This window comes from Patagioenas fasciata, chromosome 6 (genome assembly GCF_037038585.1).
Source record: "Patagioenas fasciata isolate bPatFas1 chromosome 6, bPatFas1.hap1, whole genome shotgun sequence".
NCBI classification, from domain to species: Eukaryota; Metazoa; Chordata; class Aves; order Columbiformes; family Columbidae; genus Patagioenas; species Patagioenas fasciata.
The window spans coordinates 22,663,878-22,683,455 of NC_092525.1; the positions used below are offsets into that span (position 1 = coordinate 22,663,878).

The 19,578-nt window shown below is 37.0% G+C and overlaps 1 protein-coding gene across 3 annotated transcripts in view; it reads right to left on the reverse strand.

Annotated features, from left to right (window-relative positions):
• Window positions 1–19,578, reverse strand: part of OSBPL9 (oxysterol binding protein like 9) — a 60,975-nt gene that overhangs the window by 39,161 nt on the left and 2,236 nt on the right. For 2 of the 3 annotated variants that reach the window (XM_065841728.2, XM_065841727.2), the window contains exons 2-3: window positions 12,904–12,954; window positions 9,011–9,089 (exon numbers count right to left, since the gene is read on the reverse strand). In XM_065841728.2, the coding sequence (XP_065697800.1) occupies window positions 9,011–9,089; window positions 12,904–12,954 (130 nt within the window). Of the gene's footprint in view, window positions 1–8,591; window positions 8,941–9,010; window positions 9,090–12,903; window positions 12,955–19,578 lie in introns of those variants that run through there. The other variant, XM_071810239.1, reaches the window with a different exon arrangement.

Consider the following 19,578-nt stretch of genomic DNA (forward strand, 5'->3'; position numbering starts at 1 on the left):
GACCTTCCTGTGCTCATAAATAAACTAAACTTTCGAAGCTTCCATTCTTCTAAAGGCCCTTTTATAGCTCTTTCTACCAGGGTTCAGTAGAAGGAAAAAAAAGCTGTATTTTTCCTTGTATACTACAATCAAACATATGGCACAGCATGATCAATCCTTGGGTAGAGCACATGAATATCATCAACTCTGCTACTAAGACAAAGTCTTGGCCATGATAAATCCTGGAACGCTGCTCACTGCACAAACCCAGCGTTGTAACCTTGGAAGCATCAGGACACTGGTTTAACTTTCAGACCATCATCAACCACAGATCCTCCTGGCTCTCCTCCATATACTCTTTTAAGAAAACCATGGAGAAAGCAGTAGGATGCAGTTTTTAGTAAAGCAACCTACGAGAAAAAGTTATATTAAATCTAATCAAAATGGCTGCTGTGAGATTAGATGCAAGAAAAAGCTCCCTAATGGTAAAAGCAATTTAGAACTGAACAGCTGCCAAAAGATCACTGTCCAAAAAAAAATCAATGGGAACATTCAAAAAAGAGATTAACCAACACACTCAGAAACAATTTCTGGGAAAAATCTACACACAATGGTCAGAGATCATTATCCACCCATCTGTAGGGAAGGCTAGGTATTCGAGCCATTTTTCATTTAAAGAAGGCAACTTTGGCCAAAGAAGAAGCTGTAAGATCTTTTCAGCTAACAAGTTTGGGATGCACACTGTAAAATATTCACTCTGCACTGGCAAATGCTGGAGCCTTTCTTCAGCAGGTAGGGGACAAGAATGCTCTGCTCATTAGTCCTGTGTTCCTGTCTTTAGTACCCTGAAATCAATCCAACCTTTCTCATTATTTGATCAGGCTTCATTTTCATCCCCTCCTCTTCAATTCCTATGGGAAAGCTACTCCAGAATTTCTTTCTGCCAACACATTTGGGATAAGGTAATTATTATCAAGACTGAGGAATTTCTCTAGTTATTTGTGCTTATATAGAAATGGAGGAATAGGGTCTGGTCCCTCCTGACATAAAACTTCAAGAAATTGAGGAACGGCAGAGGGCAAGAGTCAGAAACAAGTTACTTTTTCCTAAGCTAACGCCAGATTAACAGCATTACAAAAGACAAATAGGGAACACTGAGACACCTACGTGAGAAATACCTGGCATTTAAAAACCACAAAGGTGTTACTTCAGCTCTTTATAAATGATTCCATTTTTTTATACTAATCAGAAAGAGAAATTAAACAGAGGAGCCCACTGTACTGCAGGAAAAATCATTGTGGTTCTTAGTCTGAGGGGTTAAGGCAATAGTTACCTTGTCAGCTGAAATTCAAATCGTACTAGGGCATCAGCTATCCACAAAAATATCAATGCTGTCTACAGCTGAGAGAACACTAACAGTCCCTGTGTTTTCCTCTATTTTAAGTGCCAAAATCATTAACTCGTTTTTTACTGCAATTTAGCAGTGCACATTTGCACATAGAACCAGCTAAGTCCACATAGAGCTATATATTCACTGCTCTATGCAAGAGGCTGGAATAATTCATGCCTGAATAATTACAAATTTACCATGATTATGTCAGTTAGGCTACTGTTACATTTTTTTCTAGTAGAATTAGTACTTATGAGCTAGGTCAGGTTCCTGTATGCTTAACCTCTCACTTCTGTGTGTCTATAGTGCATCCTTCAAAAGGTACCCATACAATTTATTGGGACATCTCAGACACGACTGAGCCAACCACAGGCTACTCAACACAATCACAGTCCTACCTATGACTAGAGCAGAGAAGCACACTTGAAAAGTATGTCATTGCATTGCAGTGAGATTTAATATTATAATAGTATTTTTAAAGACATGCATTTTTTGTGATCTGTCTGGTTGAGCTTATTCATGAGATATTTCAACATCCATTTTATACTAAAATAATTCTGAACTCTTTCCTAGAGGAGTTTAAAAGAAAGAAAAGCAATTATTTTGTCAAGGAGAAAATTACAGAATGAAAAAAACCACTAAGACCAAGAATCACTGCTTCTACTGAGGAATTTCTTTACTTCAGAAAAATGATGGTTTACAACAATAGTCCCTTATCTCTGAATTTCCCAAACTGCCAAGTCAGATACAGTAGAGATTATTAAAAGTTCTATTCTGTGAGGATAAGAAAGCAAATAAAACGCAACTACATTAAATGCTCTCAGCCTCTATTAATTTCCCAAATAGAGAATAAATTTTGTAATTTAGAATTCCTATAACATTTACTTTGCTGTGAAGAGATTATTTGTGTTTATATAACGTATACCAAATGGTAAAGTACAGCATAAAACAGATTACTTTTTCTGGCCTAAGCTTGATAGCATCTAAAGATTAGATATAATCAAGTTTAACAACTCTGCTCCACAATACAGCATTTACCACTAGCATTTCTAGGTCATGCACCACAGTACTTGGAAGGCAGAACATACAAAACATGAACATACCACCTCAGAATTAGCAGAATTAGCTTTTTTTTCCCTCCTACATGGGCATTAGGATGTGTGCATCTACATGGGCATCAGGATGAAAGAAAAACCTCAAGAATTTATTGAAAAAATCACTAGATTACTTATAAATACACCAGACTGTCACAAGTGAAATGCATATTTTATTTTCATTCACTGTGACCTACTTACAGGCAGAACTCAGTAAAAAAGTCTATTCCACCCACAGAGTCAATACAGTCAATTATGCAGCCTTCATTCTCACAACACTTCCACTGATTTTTATGCAAAACTCCTGTACTTTCTCAGCCAGGTGCTGAACTAGTGTAATATCTTTACACACAAATAACCAGATGACAGAGGTGAAATTCTGACTATATTGAGATCAATAGGATTTTTGCCACTAACCTCTATGGAGAAAGATTTTATCAGTAGTGCCAAACAAGGTGGAAAAGTCACACATCAATGGGCTGTTCCATGGCTAAATAAATGTCCTTTTCACGTCACTGAAGGCCTTTCGAGCCATAGAAAGACATGCAAGATGAAGCAGAATTTCATACAAGCGTACCAAAATACTAGTTTCATTGCTCACAAATACCCTTTTAACACATGCAGCTCTCGCATCCATCAATAGGTTCAACATAGTCTCACTACCTTGATTCCTCTGTATCATAATTTTGGAGTTGTCATCATCAGTATTCTCCCTTCTACTCATCTTCCTCCTGATGCCACTCTCCACCTACACGTATAAATCAACCCTCATTTTCTTCTGCAAGTGTTTGACTGCTCTGATCTCTCTGTACCTACTGAAGACCCCGGCACAGTCTCAAGTCCCTTTCAAAGAAAAAGTAACAAATGGTCTCCTGTGTGCGATAAATTAGCAACATTCACGTGTTATCTTGAGAAATCAACTAAACCTCTGCCTTACTGTCACCTAAGCTCAAAAGCTTTTTTAGCAAGCTTTATAATCAGTCCATAAACATAGCTTTAGGTGGAAACTTGTGTGACAAATGAAATGCACGATTGAGATGCCATTAGTTCTCTCTGGGAACTACTACACAATATGTAATTTAATAATGAAACATTTCTGAATGTGGGACAATCTGCAAGTATCTGTGTTTTCAATAGAAAATGTCAATATTTAAATATTAATAATAGTAACACTAAATAATACTTTATACAGTATATTCTGTAGAAATGACTTTCAAGGTATGTTTCCATTTAAAAGTAACTGATCACATTGAACTAGCTCAGAAACTAGTAGTTTAAGGTACAAACCACATTATGGCTTGAACTTAAAAAGAATCAAAATAGAGGAATCTCTTGTTAAAACAGAGGGAAAAGCACGTCCATCCCCTCCTTATAGTGAGATCTTTCCTGACCTTTTCTCCCCTTCCAAAATAGTTGCCATGTATCATATATACGACTGCGATAATCGATTTATATTGATGCTCAAAGTAACAAGCAATAAATATACTATTTCTTCGAGAGGAAGGAAAAAAGAAAACAACTGGACACATCACACAGATACTGTTTCAATGTATTATTCTCTTTGCTACTCTCAAGTTCAACACACATTTTGAAATCTGCTACTTCAACATCAAGAAATGGAAAACCAAGAGGTGTTTCTATAATATATGACCATAAAAATTGAATGCAGACAGCCTCATTAAAAATGGCATACTCATGGTATGGTTAGAAAATAGACAATTATAATACGGGATGCTGGCGTGCAAGAAGGAACTGCATGAAACAGCAAAAGCACAACCACACACCACTCCCTGCGCTCTGGTCACAAGTTCCAACCACCTGAAACATCAGTATATTACATTAACAGCAAAAAGGAGATAGATGGAAGAAAGAAGAGAGAACAATGATACTGCAGAAGCTAAAACTAGGTCTAGTTCACAGAGGAATTTTGGTAGTTTTGCCAATCGGGAGAGGGTGAGATGCAGCCCAGAAGTTTGTGCAGCAGATTTGGTGAGCTAAAGGGAGGAGGAGAGGTGGCTCAGTTCTGAAGTCAATGTACTATATGAAGAGACAAGGCTGGAAGCTATACTCTTGACATAGCTGCTCACTCTACTCTGCAATATAAAAGCACCGTTGAGCGTAGCATAGAGGAATTCACTGCTTCAGCACCACCAGAACCCCCAAAAGCCCCGAAAAATGTTAACTTAGGACAAATGGCATGGTCACAGTAGTTATAAACATCATGGGGGAACCAGCACAGATGCAAGATTTCACGCCAAAACCTCTTTCTAGGTATTTTTTTCAATATCAAATTTTAAAAGCCCTCAAAACTTTTTGGGAAAAATGTTAAGGTTTTATAGAAGACTATAAATATTGACTGTTTCCCCAAGTAGTGGTGAAATGCAGGTTTAAAACCATTCTTTTTAATTTTGATACTGAAAACAAATACTTAAAATCTCAAATTCTGATACTGGTCAGCAACTAAGGCCTTTGTGGATCCCAGTATATCCTTAGTAATAGCTGTGTCTCACATAAACAAAAATTCCCTGCTTTTGTAACATTAAGGCAACATCTTGCCATGCGTATCTCCCTATTTTCTCAGCTGGGATGGTAGGCAGACACAAATCAAGCTAGAAACTGGGGCAGGATGGGGAAAAAGGAGATATCTACCTCTACCAGCTGACAGCTTTAATGTAAAAGGAGAATAAGTTGCACGGCAACATTCATGCTTCATTTCTCAGATTCTTTTTGTGGCAGAAATAGGAAAGGAAAGACGAAAGCTAAAGCAAAATCATCTCAGATCAATGCACTGGACTGCTTCCAATCTTTCAATCCTTTATTACACAAAACAGTGGAGACAAGACTGATTTGCCTTCCAAGGAACTGTGCTGCAGGCTGTAAAAATAAGAGCTGAGTTTTCAGGTAAGAGTTTAAAACTCTGAATTTTTGTTTCTGCACACAATGTGTGTTTAGTGAAGTACTTCTGTACAAATAAAATCCATTATTGCTTCAGGTTAGACAGCAATTCATATATCAAGATGTCAACAATACCCTTGATGGACTACCTTGAACATCATGTTCCCATTCTTGAATTTAAGCCACGAGCATCCCAGCGAACAGCAAGAGCAGCTGAGTGATACGGGGACAGGAGAACGGACTTTCCAAATGGAAAGAGCTTATAGCTAGGCGATGATATGACCATGTTAAAAGAAGAAAAACAAAATAACCACAGTGTTTGAAGGTTACAGAACATTTAGAACAGGAACATTTATTATAGCAAGAAAAAATATTATCAAGAAAGAGCTGCCTGACAGGAAGGTGCATTAGCCTAAGAAAATGATCCAAACGTCTTGCAGCAAATTGGATGGATTTTTACATCTAATCTGAACAAACCCACGAGGGAGTGCTTTGAGATATACCTCCTTCAGAAGCCTTGGAATCAAGCCACAAAACTGGATATACAGTATGACCATACAAGTACCTATCAGGACATGAAATACATTAAAATGGATTTTAAAATTTCTGTGGACATTCTATCCCTTCCTTCCTCCTCCGGTGTGAACAGGTATCAATATAGCCATTTCTAGCAATAAATAAAGGGAAAAAAAATCTGCTTGGCACTCTGGCAGAGTTAAAGTGAAGTTGACAGTAAAACTCAAACATGCTGTTCGTTTTATTGCCCATATTTACTCAATTCACTTCTTTCCTCTATACGCAGGTACTAATTACATGGATATCATTTGATACGTACCCAGTCGTCATTCAAAGCCTGCATTTTCTTTGTAATAAAAACTTTTTAACTGCTACCAATGTTCATTGCTAGGAAGCACAGTTGCACACAGAATAGAGGGAGAATGTTACAGGCAGCAAAAAAATATGAACTACACACCGAAAAGACTCAGAATTTCCCAAGATCCAGTGACAGTCAAATTTTAATGGGAAATGCTGGACATTTAGCACTTCAGAAATTCACTAACACAAATATGGAGAAAACAACTCTGTGAGAAGTTGGTCAGACATATTTAAATTACTTATTTGCCCTTCATCTCATTACTTACACCTCTAGAGTGTGAGACAGATGTGTAATTTTGAGCAACTGACATAAAGAAATAATTAACGAATCCAGTGTGAAGTTTTCCCTTCTTTTTCCCAAATTCAAATTCTATCACTGTCTGTCAGCAAAACTTCAGTGAGGCCAAAGAGGATTCAAGTCTTCACCAATTAGTACTTAAAGTCTGAGTACAAGAAAACATTTTTCTTCTGGACCCTGAAAGAGAAACTGTCCCACTGTAGATGGGACCCTAACTCACACCCAGGTCAGCAGATCTTTGAAACCTTGGTATTTTTAAAGTTCTGTTATTTTCTCAACGAGACTACAGGCTGTTTGGATCTCTGTCTGTCTTTGAGAATGAAAAAAGGCAGTAAGAATGAAGGAAGAGAGTGTATCTTTAAAAAAGTTGCCATTTCTGCAGCAGTATTCTCTTGTACAAGACTTCTCTCATAAAGGGTGAATGTATTTATAGCTATGACTGTCTCACAGAACAAAAGCTTTATCTAGATCATGTAAAAAATATTTAAAAGAAATTGTTAGGAATACTGTATGTTTTCTTGGATTATTCCTAGAATCAGTTCTACATATCTTATGTAGTGTTAGAATAAATTCTGTAGTATTTACATTATTATCTATTCACCATTCATGACTGATAGTGACCTATATTCCACATAAAGTAAAGCCTGCCTAATACTGAATTTATTTAATATAACAAACAAACATTATATATATATATATATATATATATATATATGACATAAGGGCTGCATGAGGTGAGAATACATTTACAGTAATTGTAAGAACTACAAACATATTTCCACAGAGGTGTTTTATACTGAAATATCCCAGCACTAATACCTTAGCTGTCTTTTTACATTTTCACATTACAGCCACATATATTAATACTGTGCTTGTATCATTACAATTTGCTGGATATCAGGAATGTTACCTTCATCATACACCAATAGAAAAAGCATAATACAGAAAATAGTGTACAAGATCTAAGCTCTACATTAAAGGAGCATATAAAAATCCTGACCTCATAAGAAATGCACACAAATTGAGATTATAAAGTGTGAGATGTTATGTGACAAAACTGGTTTTCAAAAATTACCAATATTACTTGGAGCAAAACACTACTTGTATCAAATACTATCAGTCATCTTTTAAGACATCTAACTGCCCCAAAGTAAACATAGCATAGAAGAAATCACTTCAAATAAGATGTATTAAAAAGGATATATCTTAGTAACTAAAGCTGAGAGATTTCTAGATTTACCTGTATCAAGTTCTCAAATATTCAGCAGTATTCAGCTTCACAATACTGAAAGACTGCCATAGTACAGCATTCCATTACTGCATTAGCAATTAGCTTGCATTTTATCAGTTATCCTTGGGAACAGTAGATTTAAGTACTACTGTGAGCTCAGCATTATGAAGGTGTGTTTATGAGGCTCAATGCAGTGAAAAGCCAGAGTACGGCAGCAGCATTTAGGAAGAACTGTAGCCAGTGACAATATGGTGTACAATTAATATCTATCATTAGACATATTCTCACAAACACAGTTGTATTCATGATAACTTCCATTTTCAAATCACTGATTTAAAAATATGTACAGTACAATATAGGTTATAGAATATTCCAGTTTATATAAATTAATATGACTGCTTAAAGGCAAATGTGTCTCTTGGATATTTACCATTTCCAGCTCCATGCAAAGCAATTAAATTATTTAGTCACTACATTTTAGAGGAAAAGCAAAAGGACTAACAAATGTTAGTTGAAAAATATTTTTATCACACTTCCCTAGGATTTTAACATTCAGAAAACAGAATTCCTCTAGTCAATATCATCACAGTATTTTGTCCTTCTGCTGCAGATAAAATAATTTAAGGAATACATAACAATTATATAGTACCTTACCCTTTCTACCGGTGAACCATAGCATGCAATGACGAAACATAGCAGTGGCAGATGGCATTGGTGTTAGTAAATGTGAATAAAAATATAATAGCAGAGAAATGGTGACTGGCAGACAAGACACAGAAATGTAGATTAAATGAATGCAAGCTGGTAAATCTTGAAGCAAAGCTCCACCTTTAAGCCAAATGTTTCCTCTAGTCTCCTCATAATTGAGCATTAAGTTCTATCTGGATACAAATTGCAAAATTCAGACCAGTCTTCATTCTCTTCAGACAGAAATGCATAATTGTATCTTGATAACGAAGATCAGAAACGTTTTAAAAGCGAAACCCATAATCAGAAGCCCATTACTTTTCCCTTTGAGTGATTTATTCTTTATATTTTTAATCCCCAAATCCTGCCAGAGCTACAGTCTCTTTCTAGCACACATGTATCCACTGCAGATGTAAATCCCTGCCCAACCTGCAGCACCCCTGAATCCAGAATGTTCTCAGTGTGCTCATTCATGCTGTTCTGCTGCCAAACATTTAAAATCATCCATCAAATACAAGTGGAATCTATTATAAGAAATGCAATCTCTTCTTTCAGCTCACCCTGAAAATGGAAGGTTTTCTGATCAACAGTTATTGTGAAGGTGCTGTCGTCCTCATCGTCTATACCAATCACAGCTCCCTGTGAAACAAAGAACAAAATCCTGGTAAGGCGAGCAGTGACATCAGCAGCACACACTCTATCACTACACCACTGGAATTTAAAAAGCATCGACAAATTAGAAGCAAACTGAATACAGTAAAGAGCGGAAAGACTCTCTGTTTAGTCATAGGATGCAAGTCAGTTCTTTAATACTTTTTTAGTTGCAGAAAAAAACCAGTACTTATTTGTAAAACTGTGTTTTTCTGGATAACAATATGCATCTTTTATTTTTGTAATGAAGGTCACTTTATGCTATGGTATCATAGGAAACAGTTTTCTTCTACATTCCAACTTATATTTCAAGGAACAGTTTGGAGCAACATTTTATAAGTATTTTCCATGTATAAAAATACTAATTCAGAGATAACACTACTGAAAAAAGCTCTTGACCTGATTTTATCTACCGGTCTATAAAAAATAAATCATTCTAGCAGAATGAATTTGGCCCATCATGTCCTGTCACTGGTACACTGCATGATCTAATTTTCAGTCCCTAAGTAAATATTAACAGTAAGTCAACAGGATCTATCAAAAGCAGCTAGCTTTGTCTTCCGATTCCTCATGAATTATTAGAAGGAAATGCAAATAAATTATAGAGTTAAAGGCCATCTGTGCTTAGCGGTTTACAAATCTATCCACATCTTCATTCCTGCCCTCCAAACACTCAACAAATAACACAGTTTAACCCAGAAGAAGACACTGAAAAAGAACCATTCCGTGCCTCTGCCAGCTCCAAAAAATATAACACTTAGTTCAAATATCACCAATGGATTTACTCAGTTTCTCTTCTCCTTCTCTAGGAGACACAGTCTCAGTATCTGTTTTATCCTTCCCGCTCCCACAAAACAGAAAGACATCTCTGGAAGATGTACATATTTAAAAGGTAAATTCTGCCTGTCAGCCAATTCCAACAAGTGCTTCATTTCATTCCACCAAGTATTAGACAGCACTTAACTGCAGACGTCAGGTAAAGATCAGACTGGCCAAAAAACCTAAGAATTGTTTTAGTATATACTTAGTGGCAGAGGGATCTGAGTCAATCTCATTCACATACATTCTCCATAGCACTTACATGAGGTTTCTGGCCAATGGTACCAGCTCACATGTGGCTGGGACTATCACAGGCATTGCAAGATGAGCAGAAGGAACAGGTCCTGTTTAGGAATGGCACCAACCATCTGTAATTCAAGGCTATACAACACGATAGGATAGCTCCAAATTGTTTTATTTCCCTTCACTGCCAAAAATGTACCACTTCTCCAAAGGAGCGTGTTCTGTACAGGCTTTCCAAGGACAGCTCTGTCAGGACCATAAAAAAGGCACCTAAAAAGGCACCCAAGCCAGTATAATTCTGAATACTCTTAGTGCCAGGACATAACAACAACCCAGATGACTAGCCATTGCATTTGGAGACTATCTGGTAGTCACACAGAGTGCCAATGACATTACATGATGGGCCAGATTCATTTTGCCAGATTTTTTTTTTTTTAATATACCATTAGATAAAAAATGTCTGGCACTTTAAGTACATGTTTTGCTACATGATAAATCAGATGATCACTGAAAGTTGTACGATATCATTCTCCTCACCAGCTATATCAAAAATCTGTAAGTCAGACACCAAGAACATGACAAAGACACTCTCCCCAGAGAAAAAGCTCACGCAAGGCTAAAAAGGTCAAACTAGGACAGGTAAATCCTGCCTCCATCCTAAGTGGTGGGAGGAAAGTGAGCAGGAAGATCACATCACAATCACTGTGTGATCTCAGCACAAAGCTCTAGAAAGTGCACATGCTCCAATTGCAATGCTAAGGCATAGAAGCGTAAAAGATGCTTCTGTTGTCATGCAGATAACATACGTGAACAAGTAAAAGAAAAACTAGAGTATTAAAGTTTAAGTATATATTCCAGAAAAATTAAGCATAGTATAGATGACACAGATTCTCCTAGGAACACACCTTCCCAAGTACACTATGACTGTAAACAAAAAAATCTGAAGCTGAAACTTCAGGTCTATGAAACGTGTATCAAGAGTAAAAAGGTGAGGAACAAGCTTCTAAAAATCCATCCAAGAAAAAAGGAAATATTTTAGCCAAATTGCTTAAATTACATGTTTGTTTATGTTCACACCTACAGTTACAAATCAACAATTACTCCAAACAGAAAACCTCTTCAATGCAATTTCAGACTGCAGAAGCCCATCTGTTCAGCTATCAGTATCACTGTCATCTGCCAAAAGAGCCGCTTTACAAAAGCACATAAAAGAAAGATTCTTTCCTTCCTCACAAGAAAACCCCACACACATTCAAAGAAAGGATGGGAGAAGTCAGAAAACTCCAAAGAATAAATTGAGGTGGGAGAGTGGTAGATGGGGAAAGAGAAAGGCATTGGTTTATATTAAATACATACAAAGATGGATCATGCAATACTGAACAGATTGTTCACTTTTAATATTTCCTAAACTGACAAGCTGAGGCCAACCTCCACATCGACAGACTCACAACCCTATTAAAGCAGGCATGGTTCTTCAGACTAAATTTTTCTGCATAATGCAAAAAACATCCTCATGAATCTTTAGGAATGTAATGTTCTAGACAGCTGTTTGAGTTTACATTACCCTTAAAAAAAATTTACATTAAGATATCAATACATTAAACACCAGAAAGGGCAAAAAAGTCATCTGAAATCCAGGTGAATGGAGATTCTCTGTATGAGTCTTAAAAGGTTATTGGTACCCCTTTATTAGACCCACAGAAAGATCAGAAAGGAGTAACGACAGAAGGAAAGACTAACTGAAAGAAGCAGAGTTTTGCTCCAACACTCATCACATTGTGTGTCAGACAACAGCTCATCGTCCCTATACTGCTCCTGCTTCGAGACTTAAAATGTTCCCGTTCATACCCATTATCCTCCTGACTCCTTCCCCTATTTACATCAGCTCTTCCCAGGATTGCTGCATTCTGGAACCAGAGATTCTATGAGGAATGGGAAAAAATACAGAAGAAGGACTTGTGCAAGAAATATTTTTGATAAGTGACTGATGGCAAGGTAGAAGCTGGCCACGTGCAAACACATCACAACATCCCCAGCTGCCTTTAGTGCTGCCACTTCAAGCCACAACAGCAACATTCAAGGGCAAATGTCCTGAGGCAGAACATTTCAAACATGTAACACTCCACTTTCCTATTCTGCATCTTCTTACCTCTCTTTCCCCAATTTGTATCCCCCCCTCCTGAGTTGATATTTCAGAAACTTTGCCTGCTGTGTTCTTCCTTCCCTTTCCAGTCCTCCTTTGTTTTACTCAAGCCCAGCCAAGTGGCAGCCCAAAGAGTGTCCAAGCCAGCAGAACGGAGGACGCAGTAACAGAATACAGGCCAATCAGAAAGACAGAAGGAAGCAGGTTTGCAGTGACTTCTCTAGGTACAGAACATATATGTATATACGTATATATCTCCACACACAAAGAAATGAGAACCGCAAACAGCAACTTTTTCATAGCGTGCTACTAATAACCCATCTTACTCTGTCATATAATGCTTTTTTAGACAATGTATAAAATGTATAATGTTTTAATACAATATATAAAATCATGGAATGTAATTAGCCCAGCATGTCACTTGACCTCTAATGTTTTGGGTTGTGCACTGTTTCTTTTTCTTTAAATACTTCCACTATTTCAGTATTTTGAAGAGTCAGAAATAGAGCCCAAACCTCAAAAGTCTCTTTGCAGTTCTCTGCATTAGGCCATATTATACACAGTAAGTCATTAAATACTGAATAAAACACCACTTACCCTGAGTCTAACACACCCTCGGCGTGATCCTCTCATCATTTTGTCTTTTGACTGAAACAGAAAAAAAAAATGATCACTGGATTAGCAAATACATTAAGAATTGCAAAGAGAAAGTCATTCAAAGCAACTGTGAAAAGAATAAAGCATTTTTGTGTATTATTGACCGATTAAATGAGATGCAACTTCTGTTACACAATAGGTTAGTTCTCACACAAAAGAAAGTACACCGCCATGGTACAAAAAAGTAATCCTTCAAAAAATGAAAATAAAATATTCCACCTAAAGAAGTTGTGTATATACCTTGAAGAAATACTTAGAAGATGGAATCCACATCTTTAAAGAAAGTAAAAAGAAGTGAAGAAGGAAGGAATTAGGAAATAATAAAAACTGGCAGTGCACTGATTTATATCTTCCACCTTTCTCTCCTACTCTCAGAAAAGTGTCCATATAACAAAATCCAGCTGTGTAGGCAGAATTGTACAAATGAAATTACATCTCTGTCAGAAAGTTCTCTAGATTCATTCCCCTTTTCATAAAGATACAGATATCATATTTAGACAGGTTTCTATGTCTAATTCCTAGATAGCACAACCTGCTTTCATTAAAACAGCTAGAAAAATTATGTTTATAGCCATTTACGCAGTAAGAACCCAGATCAGAAAACGGGATTCCTACATCCATAACCAGTGCTCAATCCCATAGATCAGCCCATCTCGCAGCTAAGTTACTGTATCTCTTCTTTACTACCTGTTTGATCTGTTTTCACATCAGTACAGGTTAGCTGATCAGAATGAAATGGATGTAAAGATCAGCAGTGCATCCATAATGTATTCTACAGAGATAGAATTTCTTTGTAGACTTCCTGAAGTAAAACTTCAGCATAGGGAAAATTTTTTTTACGTTTTTATTTAAAAGCTCAAAACCAGGAAAGGGTATAGAAACAAAGTTATACCAATAATTTTCTATCAGAAATTGTATATACATGTTGGGACATAGCTCACTAGATTATACTTTTATGCTTCCTATTCACTGTCTTGAGATTTCTCCTAAAATGGGAGGACACTACTGAGGGCTTATTACTCCCTCTCGTGGTTTCAAAAAGAAATAGGGGCATTGCCTTAGCAGGAAGGAAAATATCTGGTTGAGGATGCACCTCTGTAGCAGCTGAAAGCATCTCTCAGGTCTGACCATCCAGATCAGCGCCCCAGCTCCCGTGCTGAGCACAGGCAGGGAACCAAATTTGACCAAAAAAAGCAAAGGTAGCAGAAGAGACATTTGTTTTAGTTTGGTTTAGATTCCTCAACCAGCTCAGTGCAGGGAAGATGAGAGTTTGTCCCTGTGCAAGGGAGGGCACGATTACAACAACCCTGATTTCTACTGTGGAGATTAACTGTCAACTCAGCTGCAAAAGATACTGTAAAAGCCTTCCGTTTTTTTGTAAACCACATGTTAATGGAAAGAAAATTAAGTTAAAACATTATCATGTTCTTAGTCTGCAAAAGATTCACAAGACAAATCACAGGTTCGGTATACTTGTAATTTCCCCATCTTCAGACAGAGCTTTAATTGGTTAATACCAATTATAATGAAGTGGTAAATCTAATTTATTCTACCTAAGTGGAATAAAGCAGCTGTGATTCCAGTATCTGAGCTCCTCATGGACTAAAGCATGCAGATATCATTGCACATAGCGCTGTGCTCTCTCATCAGAATACAGCAAATCTTTTATGGAGTTCCACAGGAGATTACTTTAAAACAAAACTCAACTGACGTTTTAGATTTACTGTGTCCCCCCAGGTAAGATTTTATAAAAAATACAATTCAGAGAGCTTCCCCTTCAAACATTATGTTTTACTCTTTGGTTGAAGGGCTAAAAATTAGGCTTGGGTATCCAGTATGTCCTAAATTTGGTCGAGTATTCTCGGATAAGTAAAGCCATCCCATATCTGTTTTGGGAAATGGTTCCAATTCACTGAACAAAATCTCATACAGCAGAAAGACATCTCTGAACAGCTAATAAAAAAGTCACATTTTACTTTCTTCTTATATTTAAAGTTTTAATGTGCAGCTATCTTTTTTCCATCAGCTTTATAACCAGAAAAAATTATATTTTCAATAATCTTTCAGTACACAGTGTACTGATTTTTATGATAATGGACTTGAATAGGTTACAAACAGACAGCAATACGAGATAAATTTCAACTGGAACTCAAATAAAAATTTGTAAAAATGAACAAAGACATACAAAATTACCTACATTCCCCCTGCAGTATCTGCCAAAAAAAAGGGGTTTTTTTTGGTTTCTTTTTTACATCCACACAGTGAGGTGGATCAAGTATAGAACTGATTTAGCACAAGGCATTTCAGGTAACCTACAACTTCTTAGAGAAATTAAAATAAAGCCTGGATCTACTCACAACAAAACACAACATTAAAATTCTAACCCCCTAAAGACTCCCAGCCCTCCTTCATTTTTAGATTTACTACTATTTCATTTGAGTTTTAGCTGTTGCATGGAAAGTTTAAGATTTCAATATAAAACCCAGCTGCTGTCTGCCTCCAAAACTTCTCAGACACAAGTTCTACTTGTGCACAAGTGTACAGAACTTGAGAAGGTACATTCTTGACTCACCCAGTGCTGTCAAGGAAATCTCTAACATAAGCACAGAGATGAGCAAAACTACCGACGACATTTATTTCCTGTTAGGGATGAAGAACCCAGAGCAAGCCCTATTTATAAACAGTGATTTTTGCATCTGTACAGATGTGCATCCTGTACATCTACAGGAGAAGCATTAGTTTGGACCACTTTCTGTAACAGTTACTGCTCTCATCAAGTGCTACGGCAACCCTCATTTCTCAAGCAGAAATAAAACCCAACAATTAAAAAACTTAACAAGCTGTTCCCAGTCCACCATTCATTCCTCTATCTCCCTTGCTCTGAAATTGCTGCTGTGGCAGCTAAAGCTTTGATTTTTGTGGATGCAGTCAGAAAGCAGGGACCAAATCACAGCAGCAGTAACTGAGGATGCCACAGGAGCATCAGTAATTCCTAGAGCATGATCCAGGATTGTAAGAAAAGTGGACTTTTTTTCCCTCATATTTCGAGAACAGAAGAGATGGAAGCAACTCATGTTCAGTGGGAAGATGTTACGGTCAGAAAAAGCACACAGTATAAACCCAAGCCACCATTAAAGAGTAGGAACAAAATCTTTCTGAAATCATTCTATTTCTTAAGTACTTAGAGACTCAGTTACATCAAATCAACATATTTCTCATCCGATAGTGCATACTTACAAATTTGTACTGAAATAAAGGCTGCTACAGCTGGCTTCCTAGAAATTGTGCACAAATTTGGGTTTTCTTTTTGAAAGGAAAGTGTGGGCAGCTGAAGTTAACAGTAAACACTAGAGGAAAACTTGCCTCATATACTCCATAAAACAATCTTCCCAGAACAGAAACACGCTTTATCTTAAAAACTCAAATATCTAATGCTTAGATTATGCACGTGTTTCCAAATGACGGACATTACTGTTCAGTCTACCTATCAATGGTGGGAGACCAAGCTGTTGTTTTTCTAGGTACTCAGTGTGTATAAACAGCACTTACTATTCAACTGCTTTTCAAGAAACAAACCAAACAAAACCCCCACATATATTGCATTATGCTTCCAGTTACTCCTTTATAGCAAGAAAGCAATTATATGTTGGTGCTTTTAGATGTGTTGAAAGAGTAGCTCTGCAAATCTGAGAAGGTTCCCTTGTAGTTTAAATGCTATGAGAAAAACCATGGCAAAGCTTTACCCACATACCAGGCAGCAGCTGCTCTTTACAGGGCTCATTTAAGCCCAATAGGTGTCGTGTATATCTGAAAAACGTAAGGCGACAATTTGTGGTTCCTGACATGGAAAAGCATTACACAAACACCAATCCTCTAGATTGCTACTGGTTTTATATTGCACACTATACTAATAAAGAAAATATAAAAACATGCAAGAGATGAGGTTTTGCAGGTAAGAGAACATGTTTAGTACTGAACTGGTTTTCTTTGGATCCACAGGTAGCACATGATCTGTACTCCACTTATTTGGAAACTGTACCAATTCAGGATTATTTTATTATAACTAGTTTGCTAATAGTTTTGTCTGTTTTTATTAGACCCGCTGAGCTATTTGCAGTGCATGTGACAGATCAAGTTATTACAGGAAAAAGTGTCACCTCAGTTAAGAATGGAAAGCAGAGACCTCAAAAGGAACATCTGTGCAAAAGCAGATGTTAGTTTTCCTGTTTTCTTGGGATTTTTGCACACAGCTGTTGATTGAGAAACTGTATTGGGTAAAAGTAGGAAAATGCATTCAACTGAAAGTTTCCACCATAGGGGCACTGAGCCATGACTCCAGCTTCAGAGGCATCATTTGAAATCAAGTCAACAAGATTAATTTTCAGTTCACTACCAAAGGTTCATGAAACTGCTGCAGAAGTTGGGTCCCCCTCCTCAATATCTGGATTGTACAACCCACCAGCAGTTCTTCCAAGACAGTACAACCAGTACTAAATTTGCCAACTAGCAGCAATCTTCCAAAAGCATGAGGGGGAAAAATATATTACACCACCACAACTGCTTCCTCCTAATGACTGTTTTTCACACAGATTTTGCTCCTAAAAGCATTCAACGTGTATATGTTTTTAAAAGTAGTTTGATGGCATGAAACAACAGAATGTCTAAGCATTTAAATCTATTCTTTAGGCATTTATGGGTGCAAAAATCATTAAGATGGTGGGGGGCACCCAGTTTTGTTTCAAGAATACACACTATGGAGCTGTCATACACAATATTTTTTCTTGCAAGCCTCATTCGCTATACAAGGCAGCTGTTTAAGTGTACAACAGTTTGAACAGTTCTCCCTTCAATACCACCATGTGTCAAATATCCACAAAGTTTTAAAATATTTTAAGGAACTGACCTTCCTATCTACTGGTCATGGTTTTAGCCTTGTTTGCACAGCTGTGTCAGTTCTGCTTTCAATTTATTATACCATTAAAATAGATATTTAAAGAGTACACTTACAACAAGAATTTAAATCAGATTTTCAACCTTGAGGGGTTCTCTGGATTATTCCTACAGGATTCCCAAGTGGGAATCAAGGCTATTGCCGATGTCTGTTTAAGACAGCACTTCTACCAGAAAACACAAACTAAAAGCAAATTGCATTCAACTCCGTCTTCCTCCCCAGCCATTTATTTGTCTTCATGCCACCTTCCAGTACGTCCTGACACAGAGAAAACAAACTACAGAACAAATTCAGCTGAATATTGAGGGGGAAAAAAATATAAAAAGAAGTAATTTGTCAAACCACTGGTCAAACTGATCCAAAATGGCACACAGTCATTATTTTGTATTTTGCTCTTCCAAAAAAAAATAACCTTTTACTGCTACTAGACAACAATTTATTTGAGCAAAACCATGTAAAGACAATATTTGGATGACAAGTCCTGATCATACTCTCTGAAATATGTAATTCATAAATACATTTAAACTGTAATTATAAGCAAAATTGAGGATTTTTTTTCTTCTTCAGAATAAAAATGTACAAACACAAATGACAGAAGAAGTAAATGGGAAAAAGGCAAAGAATTCAGCACTGTAAAATAACTTTTGTAAATCAATTCAGAAATATGTCTGAAAAACATTCGCATTCACACTTTCAAGGAGTACTACTAGTATTCAATATAACTAAGTAGAGAGGAAGGAATACACAAATTAAAACAGAAATAAGTGTGAAAATTAAATTAGCATTTTTTTCTCTGGCTCAGACTAGATGTAAAATCTTTTGCCTTGCTCCTTGAAAGTTCTAATCATGTCAGGAACGTAAATTTAATTGAATACATTTGCTTCTGATGTGTGTTAGGTTAACATCTACTCATTTTACAGAAAGACAAAGCATACCAACTTAGGTGCTTTTTGTTTCTAAGTGCAATACTACTGCACACTAACTCTGAATGTTTATTCCACATTAAGGGTTATTTTTCTGCAGTTGCTACCAAAGATTAACTCCAGCAGTGCAAGGGCATGCCTATGAAGAGACATATGTTTATGGATCCAGCACTGATGGAAAGTTCAGCTGCATCAGGAGTTATTACCCTGCAGTTTTCCACAGCTCCTGGGCCAAAGATTAATTGGTTATCGGATCTACTGGAGAAAGTGTGTCCTGTATCTGCAACTTTCTGGTTTGAAGTGGGCCAAGGAGCCTGCAAGAGGTGATGAGCAGGTAAAAGCTGATCAGTTAACTGTAATTTATCCTATCAGCAAAACTATTTCCAGATTGTGAGTCTACACAGCCAGGCTGAAACCACCTCAGCCTACCCCACACATGCATTATGCTCACAGGGATGGGCCAATCACAAGCTCAAAATCAGCTCCACTTACACAAACAGAGCCAAGCAACTATGTTGCTTCAGACTGAAACTGGCTCCGAAGGAACAGAGTACGTAACCAAACGTACCTGATCGCATAGATAAGACTTTAATTCAAAGTACAGAATCATGACAGGCCATTTTCCCACATATATAAAGCTCCCAAACCTCCTAACATTCCAAATTAATGTTGCCTATGTACTAATGTCTTATGAACTACCACGCAGGGCTCCCTATGCTAAAACTAAAGGTAGGGCTGAAA